This window comes from Petromyzon marinus, chromosome 24 (genome assembly GCF_048934315.1).
Source record: "Petromyzon marinus isolate PM22_M1 ecotype Great Lakes invasive population chromosome 24, UKy_Petmar_22M1.pri1.0, whole genome shotgun sequence".
Classification (NCBI taxonomy): Eukaryota; Metazoa; Chordata; class Hyperoartia; order Petromyzontiformes; family Petromyzontidae; genus Petromyzon; species Petromyzon marinus.
In genome coordinates, this window is record NC_133690.1 from 12,160,419 (window position 1) to 12,177,622 (window position 17,204).

General features: G+C 45.4%; 1 protein-coding gene across 1 annotated transcript in view; it reads right to left on the reverse strand.

The window, feature by feature from the left end:
* LOC116945548 (tetraspanin-18) overlaps positions 1 to 17,204 on the reverse strand; it is a 176,333-nt gene that overhangs the window by 44,172 nt on the left and 114,957 nt on the right. The window contains exon 2 of the mRNA XM_032959948.2: positions 6,745 to 6,904. Coding sequence (XP_032815839.2) covers positions 6,745 to 6,904 — 160 coding nt within the window. The remainder of the gene's footprint in view (positions 1 to 6,744; positions 6,905 to 17,204) is intronic.

Sequence of the window (17,204 nt, forward strand, 5' to 3'; positions counted from 1 at the left end):
CTTCGCTTGTCGGCTTATTTACCGCGACGGTAGCTATTACACGCATGGCATCTGCGTGCCCGTGACAAGGCAGACAAAGGGCACGCCTCGCATACAGAATACTCGAAGACGTCAATGGCGTTCAGCGAAAATGAAATACAAAACGGAACGGAATTTAATGCAGTTCTTACTCGCGCTAACATTAGCCATTTCACTCAATTACTGGGACAACGCAATTTCATTATCTTCGAGCGTCTTCGAAAGCCCACTTGCGTTTGCTGTCAATTCTAGTGAGGCCTAACGAAGTTGACGGGTCCCGCTTCTCAAGGGGACGGTCAAATCTGCAGGGCAGCCAGGCGTATTCTGTGGGGATGGGGCGAATTCAGGCACTTGAGCTCTCACGTTGCGAGTGACATTTTGTGTGCGTGTGTGTGCCGAGCAGCCTTTACTGCAGTTCCCGTCAAGCGGAACCCACCTCGATGTCACCAATATTCGTGGCGTTTTGAATGAAGGTGTACAGCTGTAGCGGGAGGCGTGTAATTAGCACGGTGCTCAGGTGGCAGGCTATATCAATGAGCAATTTCCACGATGTAAAACACATTCCCTCCATCAGTTTGAAAGCTCGTTTCTCGAGAACCGCTTTTTAAGGTTTAGTTTATTGTCCTTCTCTCGCACATCACATGTGCACGGTTGGCTATATATGGTGCGAAAGAAGTTCAACGAACATTCACGCAATCTAACTGCCTTTGGAAGCGGTGGCAGGCAGAAAGACTGACGTGGAGTCATCGTGGTGAGGTATTTTAAGCGGGGAATGTTGAATCAAGATGTGCAGAATACACAAACTTCTCCAATTGTGAAACTTTTATGAACAGCGGTAAATTACTATTTCATAATGTATGCTGCTGTCATTTGTACTTGTACATCTTCAAACTTAATAATTAAAATGTATAAAGGGCCCTCGAACAATCATTTTTATACCGTCATTTATGCAAAAAATGGACTGTCGGCACGATCAGGATGTTGCCATTATTTATACCCAGGTGAGAGTGTATCGATACTATATTTTAAGGGAGACATGTTTTTGTCACGCAAATTACATTTTCTAACAAATGTGTGCACCATTTTTGAAAGAAGAAATCTGATTACATAGCTTGTTTACCGACATCTGTTACGATAGATTTAAAAAAAAAAAATTACCGTCGTTATATTACGTGTCCGAGTATTACAATGGGTAGAGTGCTTGACTCACAGTACCAGGGTTACAAGATCACATCCTGGGTGGGGAGGGTCAAATCAGCTCATTATCCCTCCACAGTGAGTGATACGTGTACCACCTTGTTAGAAGTCAACAGTGATTGTTCCTATGGGAAGACTGGTCTCTGCCATGTGAATGTGGAATGTCAACCACTCTATCCAGGGCAGCCGATGAAAATGAGCATCATCCCTTTGTTTGAGCACAAATACAATTTGCATGACAACACGATGACAAAACCAACCCTCATCTGCGTGACATTTTGTTAAAAAAAAAAATTTTGAGTCATTATTCCCTCCGTGTCACGCCGCAAGATGGAGCGTCAATGCGGATCTCTCGCGGAGCAGTGCAACTCCTCGGGCGAGAGAACCGCCCGAGAAAGTGGACATTGCAGGGCTACTTCTGAGACCCGTTCAAATGATCTCCACGTCTACGCTGTAGAGAGCAGCACTCTCACACCCACTCTGCACTGCAGAGCGGTCAAACTGATGTTTTATTCTCAGAGCTGGAATTTAGACGGATGCAGTGCAAGAACCAAATTGAACGTGATGGGTTGACTGTACCATCACTGGGGTGACCGGGCTGAGACCATCAACTCACCGACACTTGAGAACCGAGATTAAATCACAGACGGCTGTCTGGATTCAAACCCAGAATATCAGTGGAATCAGCTCATGACCTCTGACCTCTGAGCCATTGAGCCACCTCCGGAATTATTAAGTGAACTGTGTTCATGTGTATATCGCGGCAAAAAGAGGCGGCCGTGAGGATTGGTGTGGAACGCTGAGTCTCAGCGGTGATGTTTTTAAAGCAACTTCATGAATCGATGGTCTCACCGTGGACTGTGGCCAATTGGCGGTGGCCGGCAGTCACGTCTTGATTAAAAGGCTCCGGGCCCCGCAGGCCTCAGGGCAGCGTTAATTAAGGGAAGTGTGGGGGCTGTCAGAGGCCACAGCAGGTGGTCAGGCGCTACAGATGCGGAGTCAAAAGGTCAGCGGCCTGCGGGGACCCCCCCCCCCCCCCCACGTGACCAATGCGCAGCTCAAGGGCATCCTGAGCCAAGACACGCACAAAAAAAGAGCAATAAAACGTCTTGAAGAGAAGAAGAAGAAAACAACCAGAAGGGGTCATTTTTATTTACCTTTGTTAACAGCTGTAACGCTCAAGACGTCGCTGCGCGGCAGAGTTTTTCCGCGACTAATGAATAGGTGGCGTCTAGCGAGACCGTAAAGGACAATTGGTATTCGATGAATATTAATTACATTTTGATTTAAAGCTTTCGTGACTGCAGGGATTCATATTCTTGGTTCTTTCGGTAAAGTCACGTATTTTATTTTTTATTATTTTATTGTTTCCCTTCTACGTGACTTTACCGATAGAACCAAGAATATACGTTTATAACGTTTAACCAATCCACCGCTGGATAAAGCCCCCCCCCCTCCCCCCCATGCTGTGTCGGTCATGGGGAACGTTTTAATATTTGACCATACTTCACCATGATGGTTGATGTGGAATGATAGATGGGGGGTGGGGGGGCGGGCTGACAAGTTGAGATGACTCGCCACTGATATCACCCTTGGCCGGATTTCATTCTCAGGTTTAATTTGCGCTAACCACTGTGCCACCACTCCACCCCATATGTACTGGAGAGTGTTTGTCTCCTGTGACGCGTGTTGTTTTCATCACACGAATTGGATATAACCGCGATGAATGTACGAGGGAACACATTTGTTTGTATGACGCGGACGCGAATTGGATATAACGCGATTGGGCGAACGGAACTCCGTCGCGCGAGTAGGAACAAGGCGGTCGTGCGGCTGCCTCGGCGTAGCGTCACACGAGGCGGGATGCTGCTGGATACTTATAGACTCTACCCACGCGCCTCAGTCTTTGTTCAGCCTGCGTACGCGTCTCCCGTGCTATCGCGGACTGTGCTTTACCCGATGTTATATATCAGTTATTATAACGAGGTTTTTCCATAACGTGGTGTTCCTCGGGAGATCAGACAGTATATGTTCATTGAAAACCTAATCTTAAATCGTAAAATTAAACGTTTTCTCGCCATGAAAGGTGCACTTTTCAACAGACTGTGGTCACAAATGAAATCATTTATGTCAACGTGACTTCGTAGAATTAGGTTTAAGCCCGTCGTATGCTACACGCTCGTGTGTACAATGCCGCGAGTTGGAGTTATTTATATTTTACAAACGATCTTTCAACACGAGCTAAAAAGAGTGCAGTGGTGATGAGCAGGAGTGCTTTTTTAAGGACCACCACTGTCATCACTTGCAACAAGCCTTGTATATTTATAAATCATCCATCACAAAATTTGGGTGGTCACTTTTTTAGCTTTTGCAAACCGGAGCATATTCTTCGTGTGTGACCTCATTAAACTTGAACGATTCGGGGGTCACAAAAAAAACATTTAGTTAAAATTGATTATCATTTTAGGCCATTGTTGTCCATTTAAGTGCCTCAGGTGGATACAGGGGTCACGTAAATCGATTACCATCCATAAAACATATGACTCTCAAATTATCCGTTTTCACAAGCACAATTTTACACGTGTATTGTGAGCGCAAGGCTCAATTATAATCAACGAATCGATATTTCACTATATCCCTGATATATATGTGATGAAAATGGAATGGCTGCAGTTTATTAAAAGTGTGCCTAAACTCACACACCGTTTTAATATTTTATGTGATGTTTGATTTTTGTGGGCAGAATGAGGGCACATTTATTTAATTCATTACCCATAACCCACGGAGGGGGGGGGGGAGCGGTGGTTCAGCCGTTAGCACACTGCGCTATTATAAACCCAGCAGTGGATTGACCATGGCTGATTGCTGTTAATGATGATGTCTGTTAGAGGTGGGGGGGGGGAGTGGTGAGGGCACTGCACTATGAATCCAGGAACATAAGTTACATTCCTGACCAAGGCTCGCTTCAGTGACGAGTGATGTCCACCAACCCACGTTGACCAGCATGGTGAAGTATGGATGACTGGCATGGCTTTGGTAGGCCTTTATCCAAGTGGTGGATTGATCAAGGGCTGTAAATATTATTTTGTATTTTTAAGACAATGTCGAGGTCTGCAAGCTACGAGAGGGCTTCAGGAGAGAGAGAGTTCGTGTCGTTTTGTTATTCCTCTACGCACATGGCCTGTGCCCCCCCCCCAATTAATTGACCACTAATATTTTGTCTTTCCCTTTGCATATTCATTTCTGTTTTAAATACACCTTACTTTGGACACAAGACATCTGGACCAAACCTATACAGTGGTTTACCGTACGGTCGAAAGTGTGGATTACCAGTTTCATGTGTATTACTGATGCGACGGTACAACTGGACTCAATAAAAAAAAGTTTTGTCGTATTTTTATTTGACTCCTTTTCTGAATGTTGTGCTAAAAAAAACATTGGCACTGTCCCATACCTCTGTCCACATCCGCATGTGCATTGCACACATGTGGAGGGAAAAGGAAGGTGAAATATTGGCGAGAGTGCGATTAAAATAGCTTACACACTCTCTTTGCTCTGACCCGCATCCCGTAACGTGCGATGCACATTTTGGAAGGGAGAGTGCAATTCCATCGCACGTTACACCACCGCATGTTTTGATCATCTTCGCCGTGGAGCGAGTGATAGTAGAACACCAGTTAACATAAGAAAACACAGATGTGCAGGCAGAGAGCCAACATTCCTGCCCTAGCCTGTCCATCACATCGACTTCCCAGAGTATATTTTCACAGCAGAAGCATAATAGTGCCATTTAAGTACGGCATTAACATTCCACCAATGGCAGAAGGGATGATTGAGGGTGAATAGCGTGGACTCCGACTTAGCCTTGGGTTTGTTAAGCCATTCGCAAGCACGTAACACGTTTTATGGTCCATCCTTTCAGTATAGCTGTGCACATTTCTTACAATTCTCTTTCGCATTTGCGCGTGCAAATGAGGCAGTGCAGGCTGCAGGAGATTCACTGCGATTCCCCTTTGATAAATTACGTGCAGAGGTTTCACCGAAGTTCAGTGTGTTCAAAGGTGATTTCTCATTACTAAACGAAAACGATTTGAAACGAAACGTTTTTTTCTTTCTTTCTTCTACCAGGTAAGGCCCACTGAGCTATACAGCTCTTTTTCAGAAGCGACCTGGCCACAAATGATAGGTCAAAGAAGTGGCTTATCACGTTGACATTTACATAGCAGCCAAATACTCTTATCGCACGTTTGTAAATGTGTAGGGAAAAACCCAGAGGGCCCGGAGAGAGATCCACGTGACCACGGGGAAAGAGAGAGAGAGAGACACGCAAACTCCAAATATACAGCAGCAGGCGTTAGGGTCGGGATCGAACCCACGGCCTCCTGCTAATCAGGAGAGGTAGTTAACATCTCCAACCAACAGCAACAACAGGAAAGAGTGCCATAGGTAGGGAACACGTGTTTGTGTGAGTTCTGCAGTAACGGTTAAATATCACGTGCAAATACCCGGCTTACTACAACAAAACAAAAAAACATGTGCTTATTCGTTGTAGGATTTTTAAACTCGGCTCTTATCACATAGCAGGCTGATGTAAATGGTAGAGCAGATTAGAATAGCCATTGTTGATAAAGCTGACTGAGCGGAATGATGAAGTCGTCTTCATAATTTCAACCTCGTTCACGTAAAAGCTTGAATATGAAATACAATGCAATGGAATTTGTTGAGTGGCCAAGGAGGGCTTCTCTAGACAAAACACACACATGCAGATCAGCCACTTACGATGCACAGATCGTGAGCCATTAAACATTGTTTCTTTGCATATGATTAATTTACCCAGGCGAAAGCCACTGCAGATTAATGATCTCTTTGAAAGCGAGGCACGTCCAACTGAATTATGTAAAGACAGTTCTATTTTGTTTTTTTTACAATTAGTGACTGAGTTTGGCCTAGGAGTCTAATACACGGCGGTCTGCTTTGCTGAGTAACGTCGGGCGTTACCGTATTACTATTATAATGGTCTCTAATATATACACACACACGATAGCAGATGGCGCACTCTGATTTTTTAATTAAATTACTGAATGAGGAGGACCATAAAATGTCTCATTAACCTGTAATTACTCATCGGCTGCCTTGGATGGTGCAGACAGTTTAGAGATTTATTTACTTTTCGAATTTTCACGGAAAAAAACCCCTTCAATTTGCTCAGATTTTTTGGGAGGGATGGGCTAATTTCCATATTAATTAAAATGAAACAGGGTTAAACTAGGGTTAAATGTTACTATCACCGATGTGGAAATTCGCAAAAGTTGGGGAAATAAACTCTGCCTTGCAGTCGTTCACATATAATAGAATCAGAATTTAGATTTTTTTTAACCGGAGGAATCCGATGAGCTACAAAGCTCTTTTTCTCGCAGGTGTCCAGCAGTACAAGTTACGAATGCTTTTTTTTTTAAACGTCGCCACGTCTTACGAGCGGCGTGCCTCGTGAGAGCGCAAATGAGCGCCGACGTGAAGACGAAAGGTTACCCGCGGACACAAATTCCAAGTGTGAGCGCCGTCTTAGCCCGAACGCCTTATTAGGTGTCGTGGATGGATCATCGTCAACGTTACGGCTGAGCAATTGGCGGCTCGTATTCACACTCCACCCGTTCCGCAGAGACGGTCCGAGCAAGCAGAGCGCCAGCATCTGCACACACACACACAAAAAGCTTAAACAGATTCGTACATGCACTTTGAACGAAACCGTTTGAAGCCCAGCTGTGCGCTAAATAAGGGGATGACGGATGGAAATCCACCCCGAAGACGGAATGCAAAACCCATCCTACGGTTACTGCTGCCCATTGATGTGGCACACGCGGGTAATAATCCTTGACATTTAAATGAAAAACGTAACCTTCAGCAAAATGTTTGGGTAGATAATAAAGGGAAAATAAATGCTGAAATAACATTGTAAATGTGCACCACGTATGCTCTTGCATGCATACAGGTCTATATACGCACACAAATAAATGTGCATGTACTTATCGTTTTATGCGTTGATACACTATAAAAAAAAGTACGCTTGGGGCAGGTCAAGTTTATTTATTTCCAGCAACAGACCCCCCTAAAACTCCACCTCTGAAGACACAGGCCCGGTGTTCCAGCGACGTTGAACAACACCCGTGTGTAGATTTTCCCGGACGTGCTGTGTGGTTCGGGTTGAAGAGTTATTGCTGTTCGCTGAGCTTGTGAGCTTCTTCGGGAAGAGGAAGCTACGCCGGCATCGTGCCGAACAACACGCACGAGGACCAGAAACATATCGGGAGAACTGTTGGAGAGCCACGACGAACGACGTACACCACAGTGCTCAATTAATAATATTAATTGACATTCATAATGCGTAATTCGTCCAAGGATCTCAGTGCGACATGCACGAAGTTAGAAAATATAAATAGTGCGGAGTCCAGATTCCACTGGCCACACTTGGGAAGTGTGGGCCAGGCGTAACTGGTGAGTCTCTAGAGAAGACGTAGGCCAGGTGAGGGACCTCGCCTCTCTGAACACAGGTGGCAGGGCATTCCATAGCGTTGGCGCAGCGCATGCAGAGGCTCGGTCACCCCAGGTGCAGAGTCGAGTTCTCGGCACATGGAGCAGATGTAAATTGGCGGATCGGACAGCTCGTGACGGTACGTGCGAGTGAACGAGCTGTTGAATGTAAAATGTTGCAAGGCCATTTAAGGCCCTTGTGTGTTAGCAGCAACACAGCAGCAGTCGGCTCAAGACTTTGGTCGGAACCCCGAGTAACAAAGCGTCGCAGTAATCAATGCGAGATAAGACAACGGCGTGCACCAGTCATTCTACAGTGTGAGAAAAATCATTTTATCCCCTGCTGATTTTGTACGTTTGCCCACTGACAAAGAAATGATCAGTCTATGAATTTAATGGTAGGTTTATTTGAACAGTGAGAGACGGAATAACAACAACAAAATCCAGAAAAACTCATGTCAAAAATGTTATAAATTGATTTGCATTTTAATGAGGGAAATAAGTATTTGACCCCTCTGCAAAACATGACTTAGTACTTGGTAGCAAAACCCTTGTTGGCAATCACAGAGGTCAGACGTTTCTTGTAGTTGGCCACCAGGTTTGCACATATCTCAGGAGGGATTTTGTCCCACTCCTCTTTGCAGATCTTCTCCAAGTCATTAAGGTTTCGAGGCTGACGTTTGGCAACTCGAACCTTTAGATCCCTCCACAGATTTTCTATGGGATTAAGGTCTGGAGACTGGCTAGGCCACTCCACGACCTTAATGTGCTTCTTCTTGAGCCACTCCTTTGTTGCCTTGGCCGTGTGTTTTGGGTCATTGTCATGCTGGAATACCCATCCACGACCCATTTTCAATGCCCTGGCTGAGGGCAGGAGGTTCTCACCCAAGATTTGACGGTACATGGCCCCGTCCATCGTCCCTTTGATACGGTGAAGTTGTCCTGTCCCCTTAGCAGAAAAACACCCCCAAAGCATAATGTTTCCACCTCCATGTTTGACGGTGGGGATGGTGTTCTTGGGGTTATAGGCAGCATTCCTCCTCCTCCAAACACGGCGAGTTTTGGCCTCATCTGGCCACAACACTTTCACCCAGTTATCCTCTGAATCATTCAGATGTTCATTGGCAAACTTCAGACGGGCATGTATATGTGCTTTCTTGAGCAGGGGGACCTTGCGGGCGCTGCAGGATTTCAGTCCTTCACGGCGTAGTGTGTTACCAATTGTTTTCTTGGTGACTATGGTCCCAGCTGCCTTGAGATCATTGACAAGATCCTCCCGTGTAGTTCTGGGCTGATTCCTCACCGTTCTCATGATCATTGCAACTCCACGAGGTGAGATCTTGCATGGAGCCCCAGGCCGAGGGAGATTGACAGTTCTTTTGTGTTTCTTCCATTTGCGAATAATCGCACCAACTGTTGTCACCTTCTCACCAAGCTGCTTGGCAATGGTCTTGTAGCCCATTCCAGCCTTGTGTAGGTCTACAATCTTGTCCCTGACATCCTTGGAGAGCACTTTGGTCTTGGCCATGGTGGAGAGTTTGGAATCTAATTGATTGATTGCTTCTGTGGACAGGTGTCTTTTATACAGGTAACAAGCTGAGATTAGGAGCACTCCCTTTAAGAGTGTGCTACTAATCTCAGCTCGTTACCTGTATAAAAGACACCTGGGAGCCAGAAATCTTTCTGATTGAGAGGGGGTCAAATACGTATTTCCCTCATTAAAATACCAATAAATTCATAAGATTTTTTTACATGCGTTTTTCTGGATTTTTGTTGTTATTCTGTCTCTCACTGTTCAAATAAACCTACTATTAAAATTATAGACTAATCATTTCTTTGTCAGTGGGCAAACGTTCAAAATCAGCAGGGGATAAAATACTTTTTTTTCCCTCACTGTAGGTCAGTAGGTGACAATGCGACATAGGGGGGGCAATGCTTCTAAGGTGGAAGAAGGAGAGCCTGGACCACCTTAGAAAAGTGTGCATTGAAGGAGAGTGGACGGTCAAATAACACTCTAAGGCTATTAACCACTTTCACGGGACAAGTGGGTGCATTGCCAATTTCCAGTTACTACGCCTCATAGGAGACCAACTGTTTTGGAGATCCGATGAGATGTTGGGCACCCTTCACCACGAGGTGGCTCATCGTGGGAAGCTGTTGTTGTTGTTGTTGTTTCACCATACTTCACCATGCTGGGCAGTGTAGTTTGCTGAAAGGGTTGGCGTATCAGAGACCAACATGGCAAACTTGATTTGAGCTGTCCGATCCGTCTGTTTCTCTCTCTAAAATTTACCAGGCCCTGATAGGTCCATTCGTACTTTCTCTCCCTCGGTCGGGGTGGATTTCCACACAACTATCTCTAAAATGTACCAGTCTTGTTGAGTCTCTCAGTGACATGCTAATTTCTCTGCTCCAGCAGCTGCTCCAGCAGACCCACCTCTCTCTCTCTGCCCCCCCCCCTCTCCATTTAAGGCCTCGACACAGAGGCATTGGGTCTCTGCGTGTCTATGTTGTGTGTGTCTATGTTGCGTGTGTCGCTGTGTTGTCTCTCTCTGCTTGTGTGTCTGTATGCGTCTCCGTGTCTGTGTTTGTCTCTCTCTCAAATTTAGTTCTACCTGATGACGGTTGCTTGTGCTGCAATCGAAACGTGGTATTCTATTATTTAATTAATTTTATTTCTACGTGACTTTACCAACATGGCAGTTCAAATATATCACTTGCCACTGATGTTAGCCGTGCCTAGGAATCAAACTTAATAATGTGCCGGCGCAGTAACCACGGCACCACCGCTCCACCCCTGTATGTTATTGTTGTCGAACGTGAAACAATAGGGCCCTCTGCCACCACCATACGTTCCAAAAACATGTTTTTTCCTAATTGTGTGCAATAGAAGAATTGTAGTTGCAGATTTAAAAAAATAGCACATAGTGAGATATCTGCGGCCGCGAGGTTTAAGTCCGAGTAAGATCTTTTGTAAACTTTCAGAGAATATTTAAGTATGTAACGATGCACCCACACCTCCAGCAATTTCATTAATTTCACAATTTAGGGTCATTGCTAGATTCAATAATTTATTGTTGTGACTGCCAATTTGTATCTGCCTCATGCGCACAGGCTAACCTAAATGTGGCCTTCATTCAGCAGTGAATAAATCGTGGATGATGATGATGGTTTGATACATGCATTATCTATGACTTAATATATTGTTACATACTTGATCCTTTTCATCTAATCGTTGCCTTTGCGCATCTATATCTCTTTTCCACAGCTCAGGAGGTGCTAGATCGTTTTTTTCTTTCACTGAACAACCCGAGCTCATGATGCAAACGTCACCAGTGCCGGATGATCCTCGTAGCTACGTATGTAGCTACACAAGTAGCTACATACGTAGCAACACAAGTAGCTAAGTATGTAGCTACTGGCCCCGCACTTTCAAGGGCCCCGTGCTAAATGCTTTCAAGTTATCAGTGATTCTGCACTTGCTCTATTACTATAGTACTATACTGCCTTCAACGTTTATGAACGACTGGGCATTTAAGGTTAGAGATTTTTCATATTATCTGGCCGTATCGCAAATGGAAAAAATACAATTACTTTACTAAGCAAATTAAACATTTGTGTTTTAATATTTACGTGTTTTTTTATTCAGGGCCCCTTTTTAACATCGTATGCTACAGGCTGCGCACTAGTTTAATCCTGCACTGGACGTCACACGCTATGCTTGTGTAACTGATGAAACACGATGACAATTGTTAACCCCACCACTCGCACTGCTCGGCAATGAACCAGAATCAGACGTATTGCGAGGCCATCATCGTAACACAGTTTGGCTCTGGTTCGACTCGTCAAGTCACCAATGCCAATGGAAAAGGGGTACGAGTGAAACCCCATTTCTTTAGAACTGCATTTTGTGTTTAGTTTGTTGTCCTTCCCGCGCACGCCCGATGAGCGCGGTTGGTTACGTACGGTGCGAAAAAAGTTCAGCATAAATCCATGCAACAAAAAAAATCGTGACAGTTTCCGTTTTTTTTTCCTGTGTCGGCGTCACTTTTGGGGGGCATTATCACCTCCGCCACCACCAGGTTGCCAGTCTGCTCGGCTGACGTGGACGACAAAGCTAAGTGACGCTGAAAAGACGACGACGACGACGACGACAAAGATCCCCCACGTGTAGCCTCAACAGACTTTGTGTGCAAGTGGCTGTCAGCGAGCACCTGTGATGGCCGGAACACTAGGGGGGTGGGTGGCCACTCTGAAAAGAAGGAGGCTTATCCACCAGAAGCAGCCAGAGCACTGCACATCGGGCGTACAAGGGAGTCATATTTTTGGGTCTCTCCCTCCCTGCCTCCCTCTCTCCCTCCCATTCTCTGGACAGGAAACCGGAGCACGACCGAATCTACTTGCATCCTGGAGAGAACATTCAATAACACAGAGCGTGTCGCTGGCAGGCAGCCAGCCAGCCAGCTAGCACGGGAAACCGGCTCACGAGAGGCTGCAGAGAGATGAAAATAGCCGGAAATTGACACCACAAGCATAACATGGCCAGCATAAGCCCTGCAATCTATATGAAAAAAATATATATTTTTTTATAAACTACGCAAAGTTCATTACGACACTAGCCTAGCTCTTTGGAAATGCCATGAATAACATCATTGATTTGTGTTTCTGTGGTTGTCCAAATGTTTGTGCTTGGTATGGTTAGTAAAATAAGAGGAGCTCCAGCGATTCGCCTGATTAAGTGGACAGAAGCGTTAACTTAAAGCTTTCGTGACTGCAGGAATTCATATTCTTGGGTGTTTCGGTAAAGTCACGTAGATAGGTTAAAATAAAATAATAATAAAAATAACAGAAAACTACGACGTTTAGTTCGCAAAGTAAGCGGTCGTCTTCAGGAAAAGGGGCTTCAGGAAAAGGGGCTTCAGGAAAAGGGGCTTCAGGAAAAGGGGCTTCAGGAAAAGGGGCTTCAGGAAAAGGGGCTTCAGGAAAAGGGGCTTCAGGAAAAGGGGCTTTGCTGAAGACGACCGCTTGCGTTGCGATCGAAACGTCGTAGTTTTCTGTTATTTTATTATTATTTTATTTTAACCTATCTACGTGACTTTACCGAAAGACCCAAGAATATCGACAGAAGTGTTCCCCGAACATATGAACTTGGCGTGGGTGTATAATTCTTGGAAGGTGGAATGATTTTTTGTTTGTTTCAGTGCAGGAAATTCGACCACAATGCTTTGCAGAATTCGGTTGCAGACAATGTCTGCACTATGTTGGAACGCAACTATTTTACAAACGCAACACATTGCCACGTACTTTCCTGAGGATATTTAAAAATAAACACTCTTCCAATAAAAAAATACAATTAACTAGAAACTCAAACCTCCATTCCAACATAGTTTCTGAATTTAAAGAAAACAATACCCATGAAACATGTCACTGTTAAAGCTGTGTCAACATGTCACATTTCCAATGTTTTTTTTTTATATATAAATAGATTTTCTTCCAATTTTTGCTGCAGGTAGGTAGACGTGTCAATCGCAATTTTAATGGTTGGCATGCATAATGGTTTCCAACTACAATTATAAATACAATTTCAGCAAACAATGCTGCCGTATTGCTCGTGAGCATTGGCCTCCAGGTCTGATTATGTGTCACTCATGAGCACCACGTGTTAGAACAGCCCTTGTAGGTGATGTATGTATGTTGAACGGAGCCAACCGTGCTAATCGGAGGTTCGGCGGAAGGGCAACACAAACTACACACACACAAAAAAACAGTTCTAAAGAGATTTCCGAAACTCTCTTCGAATAGATATCCTATGCACACCATTTGGCACTTTAACTTTTTAATACACCCTATCCTTGCAGGACCGCATTTAGCACACACGGCAGCCGAGACGAACAAAACGCATCAGCGTCGGCGGCGCTGGGTGGCGAGTGGGGTCGTCAAGTGAGGTGCTGGCAGAAACAAATTTAAATTCTAGCGCCCCTCCTCATCGCATTGCACCCTGGGCAGCTGTGCTCAATCTCCGACTCCCCAGGTCGGGTGGCTGTGTCCTACAGAGCAGCGGTCCCCAACCTTTTTGGCACCAGGGACCATGTTTCGTGGAAGACAATTTTTTCACGGACCGGGGTGGGAGGCAGGGGGGGTCATCATTGGGTCTTTCCCCCTTGTCAAAGAAGCTCTCCAGCGACGTTTGTGTTTTAACTCATCGTGGCTACTAAGGGTTAGAGCTTGTGGGCTTACCAACACCACGTGACTGAGACAAGTGCGCATTGCGGGACAGAGGCGCGGACGGAAGTGGTAAATAATAAAATAATGGGGCGGGCCACGCGCGGACTCACCGCTCTCACCTCCTGCTGCTGTGCGGCCCGGTTCCTAACAGGCCACGGACGGGTACCGGTCCGCTGCCCCGGGGGTTGGGGACCCCTGCTACAGAGAGTGCACGTGTTTGCCTCGCTTTACGCGGTTGTGGATGCGTTCAAAAAAGAGAAAAGGAGGGCGCATCGAAGCGAAACCGCACGAGAAGGCAAGCTGCCTGCCGAGTAGCGGCGCACAGTAGACACGCGCAATGTCGTGCCACGCCCGACCGCGTAGCCGCGTACGAGTGAATTCGAACTGCACACAGCGAATTTTTGGGGTAGACATAGGTTAGCTGCATATTATTGCGAAGTAGCATCAACCGAATCCGCGTAAAGTGAACGAAGGCTGTTCAATTGCATAGTGCGGGGTGTTTTAAAAAGATGGACCCGATTTGAAATCGCTATATCTTTGAAATTGGTGTCCATCGTTTTCAAACACCCTGTAATATATCCAGCATGTTTAGTTCTCGGAACTGTAATTTATGCCTAATTACATTGGCAAAGCAAATTTGACGTGATCAGTTGGTGCGGTCATTATTTATTGCATCGAGGCAGTCAAACTCTCCGCTTGACAATCCGCCCTGACGAGGTGTTCTCTCGGTGTGTCACTTGGCAATGACAGCACATCAAGATTGTAAACTTAATCATTGCTCATGTGCCTTGCCTCAATAAGTTATATTGCTCTATAAATTCCAAGCACTCATTGGTCAAATGCACACGCACAAAGGTTCACACGATGTCGAGATTCGCGGACACAGTTGCAAATAAAATGTTCACGTCAAGACGACTGTCACTTTGTAATTGTGTTACACTTGGATTACAATGTGTTTGTGCCGTTGTTTAGGTTACATAAATAACTTTGGATAGGAAATAACTCGAAACATTGGGTATTTTTTTAGGAAATTAAACGATTACCAGTACTCAAGACAAGACGATATATTTTTTTCTAAACTGATACCACCCTCGACTTAAAGCTTTCGTGACTGCAGGAATTCATATTCTTTGGGTCTTTCGGTAAAGTCACGTAGATAGAAAAATAATTTTAAAAAATATCACGACGTTTCGATCGTACCGAAACACCCAAAGAGGTTGATACCACCCTATTAAACTTGCAGCGTTTGACCAATGCTACATGTTTACCGGGACCTTATCTCGTACGATAGATTTGTCCTATCATCACATCTCGGTAACTATAGTACACGTTTATGCAGGAGCAGGTCGTTTGCTGGCCGCCTTAACAGACACAAGCAGTGCATTGCGCAGTTTACCATCACTTCAAGGGACTAAAACATTTAAATGATGTCCTGTTTAATGGGGCGGTGCAACCACGCGAACCACCACAGCTCACAAAATACAAGCGAGATAAATTAATGAATAAAGGGCCCACAAAGGAAGTATTTCCTGTGAGCAGGAAGTGAGCTTGGCTGAGTACAGGATGCCTGGGGGATGGCAGGAAGAGAATGCAAGGAAACTGGCTTTACAATAAAATAACAACAACAAAAAGAAACATAAAGCGATATGAATGTTAAGCTTATACAGCTGTTCCGGGAAAGGAGTACAAAAACAAGTCCCCCGTGTGGCGGGGTCAGAGTCTCTTCCAGGGGTCACAACATGTAAGCCAAGTGGCCTGCAAGGACTGCACGCTATCACCTTTGGGTTGGGCACAGACATTGACCTGTGAGTGGAAAGATAGGTTACTTGAATCCAGGATTATTAAATCGAGGGATATCTGATTGAGCCAGGGCCGAGTTACGTATGACGAGAGTTCGGTGTTTATAGAGTTGTACTTCAATTCTTTGTATAGATTTAATTCCCTTGCTGGACAGTTTTAACCACAACCCATGCCTTTATGCATAACGCTCAATTGTTTTTTTTTACCGTGGAAATGTGATAGACGAATTGTAAAGATACAATACAATTAAAACGAACGCAACTATTTTACTTTAGACACAGTGGTGATATTGATTTAATAACTAAATCACCTCCAGTGTGGCGTTGCAATCATTGTAAGGCAGCAGCAGTAGTGCGCATATTTACGTGGGCCACAAAATGTGAATCCCTGGGCTGTATAGCCCTTAATCAAGAACTATTATATTTTTATTTCCCTTGTTTACTCACCGAGTCTTATAACTTTTCAGGAGGGTCTGCCAAGTGTTTTTTTTGTAGTAGGGAATGATGATTGTTCTGTAATAAAAAAAAACCTTGCAAATTTGGACCAGGGCACCGACGACACACAATGGCCTACGCTAGCTAAATGACATCACGTGATTTTTTTTCACGTCCGCTGGAGAAGCAGACGACGCGGACTTTTTTTCGATTGATGCACCCGCGGTAACCCTCACCTCCATATGTTGAACTTCTTTCGCACCGTACGTAGCCAACCGTGCTAATCGGAGGTGCGGGGGTAAGGAGAACAAACTGAAAGTGCTGGATTACAGGCCACCCCATAGCCACCACCGCCCGACTAAAGTGTCATTCCATCAGAGCATTATTTCGTCTTCAAACGGCAATGACGTGAAAGAACGGGTGCCTGCGATACGTCCCACCGGGCGTGTGACCGGTATCTTGTTTGTGTTGCTTTGCGTTGGGCTGCCTCGCGGCCACGTGCGACCCCACGCGCGAATCGCACACTCACAATGTTGATTGTAAACGTGAGGTTGTTGTCAGCTGACGAAATAACGCATCAGCATTGCCTGGGCACACATTCACTTGTTGAGGCTTGCACTCAGGTCGATATGGGCCGTTGCGTTGTGTGAACAATTCCTCCACCTGGTGGTTCACGTGGGCGCAGCGATTCCAATATATGTGACGGACACAACATCCGCTGCTGGATGAGAGCCTCCCCCGCCCCCCACGCATGTACTGCACGTTGAATTTCTTTCGCACCGTACGTAGCCACCCGCGCGAGTAATGCGGGTCGTGGTGGTTATCTTTGGTCATACTTCCCCACGACGGTCAGTGCGGGGAGGCATTGACGTGGGAAGCAAATAAGTGCGACGTGACAATGGGGTTTGCTGCTACTGCCCTCTGCTGGTCCACCAATTGCTCCTGCACGCTCAATGACTACCCCTACCGAATGGCAACGTACATTACGTAACCATATATTAA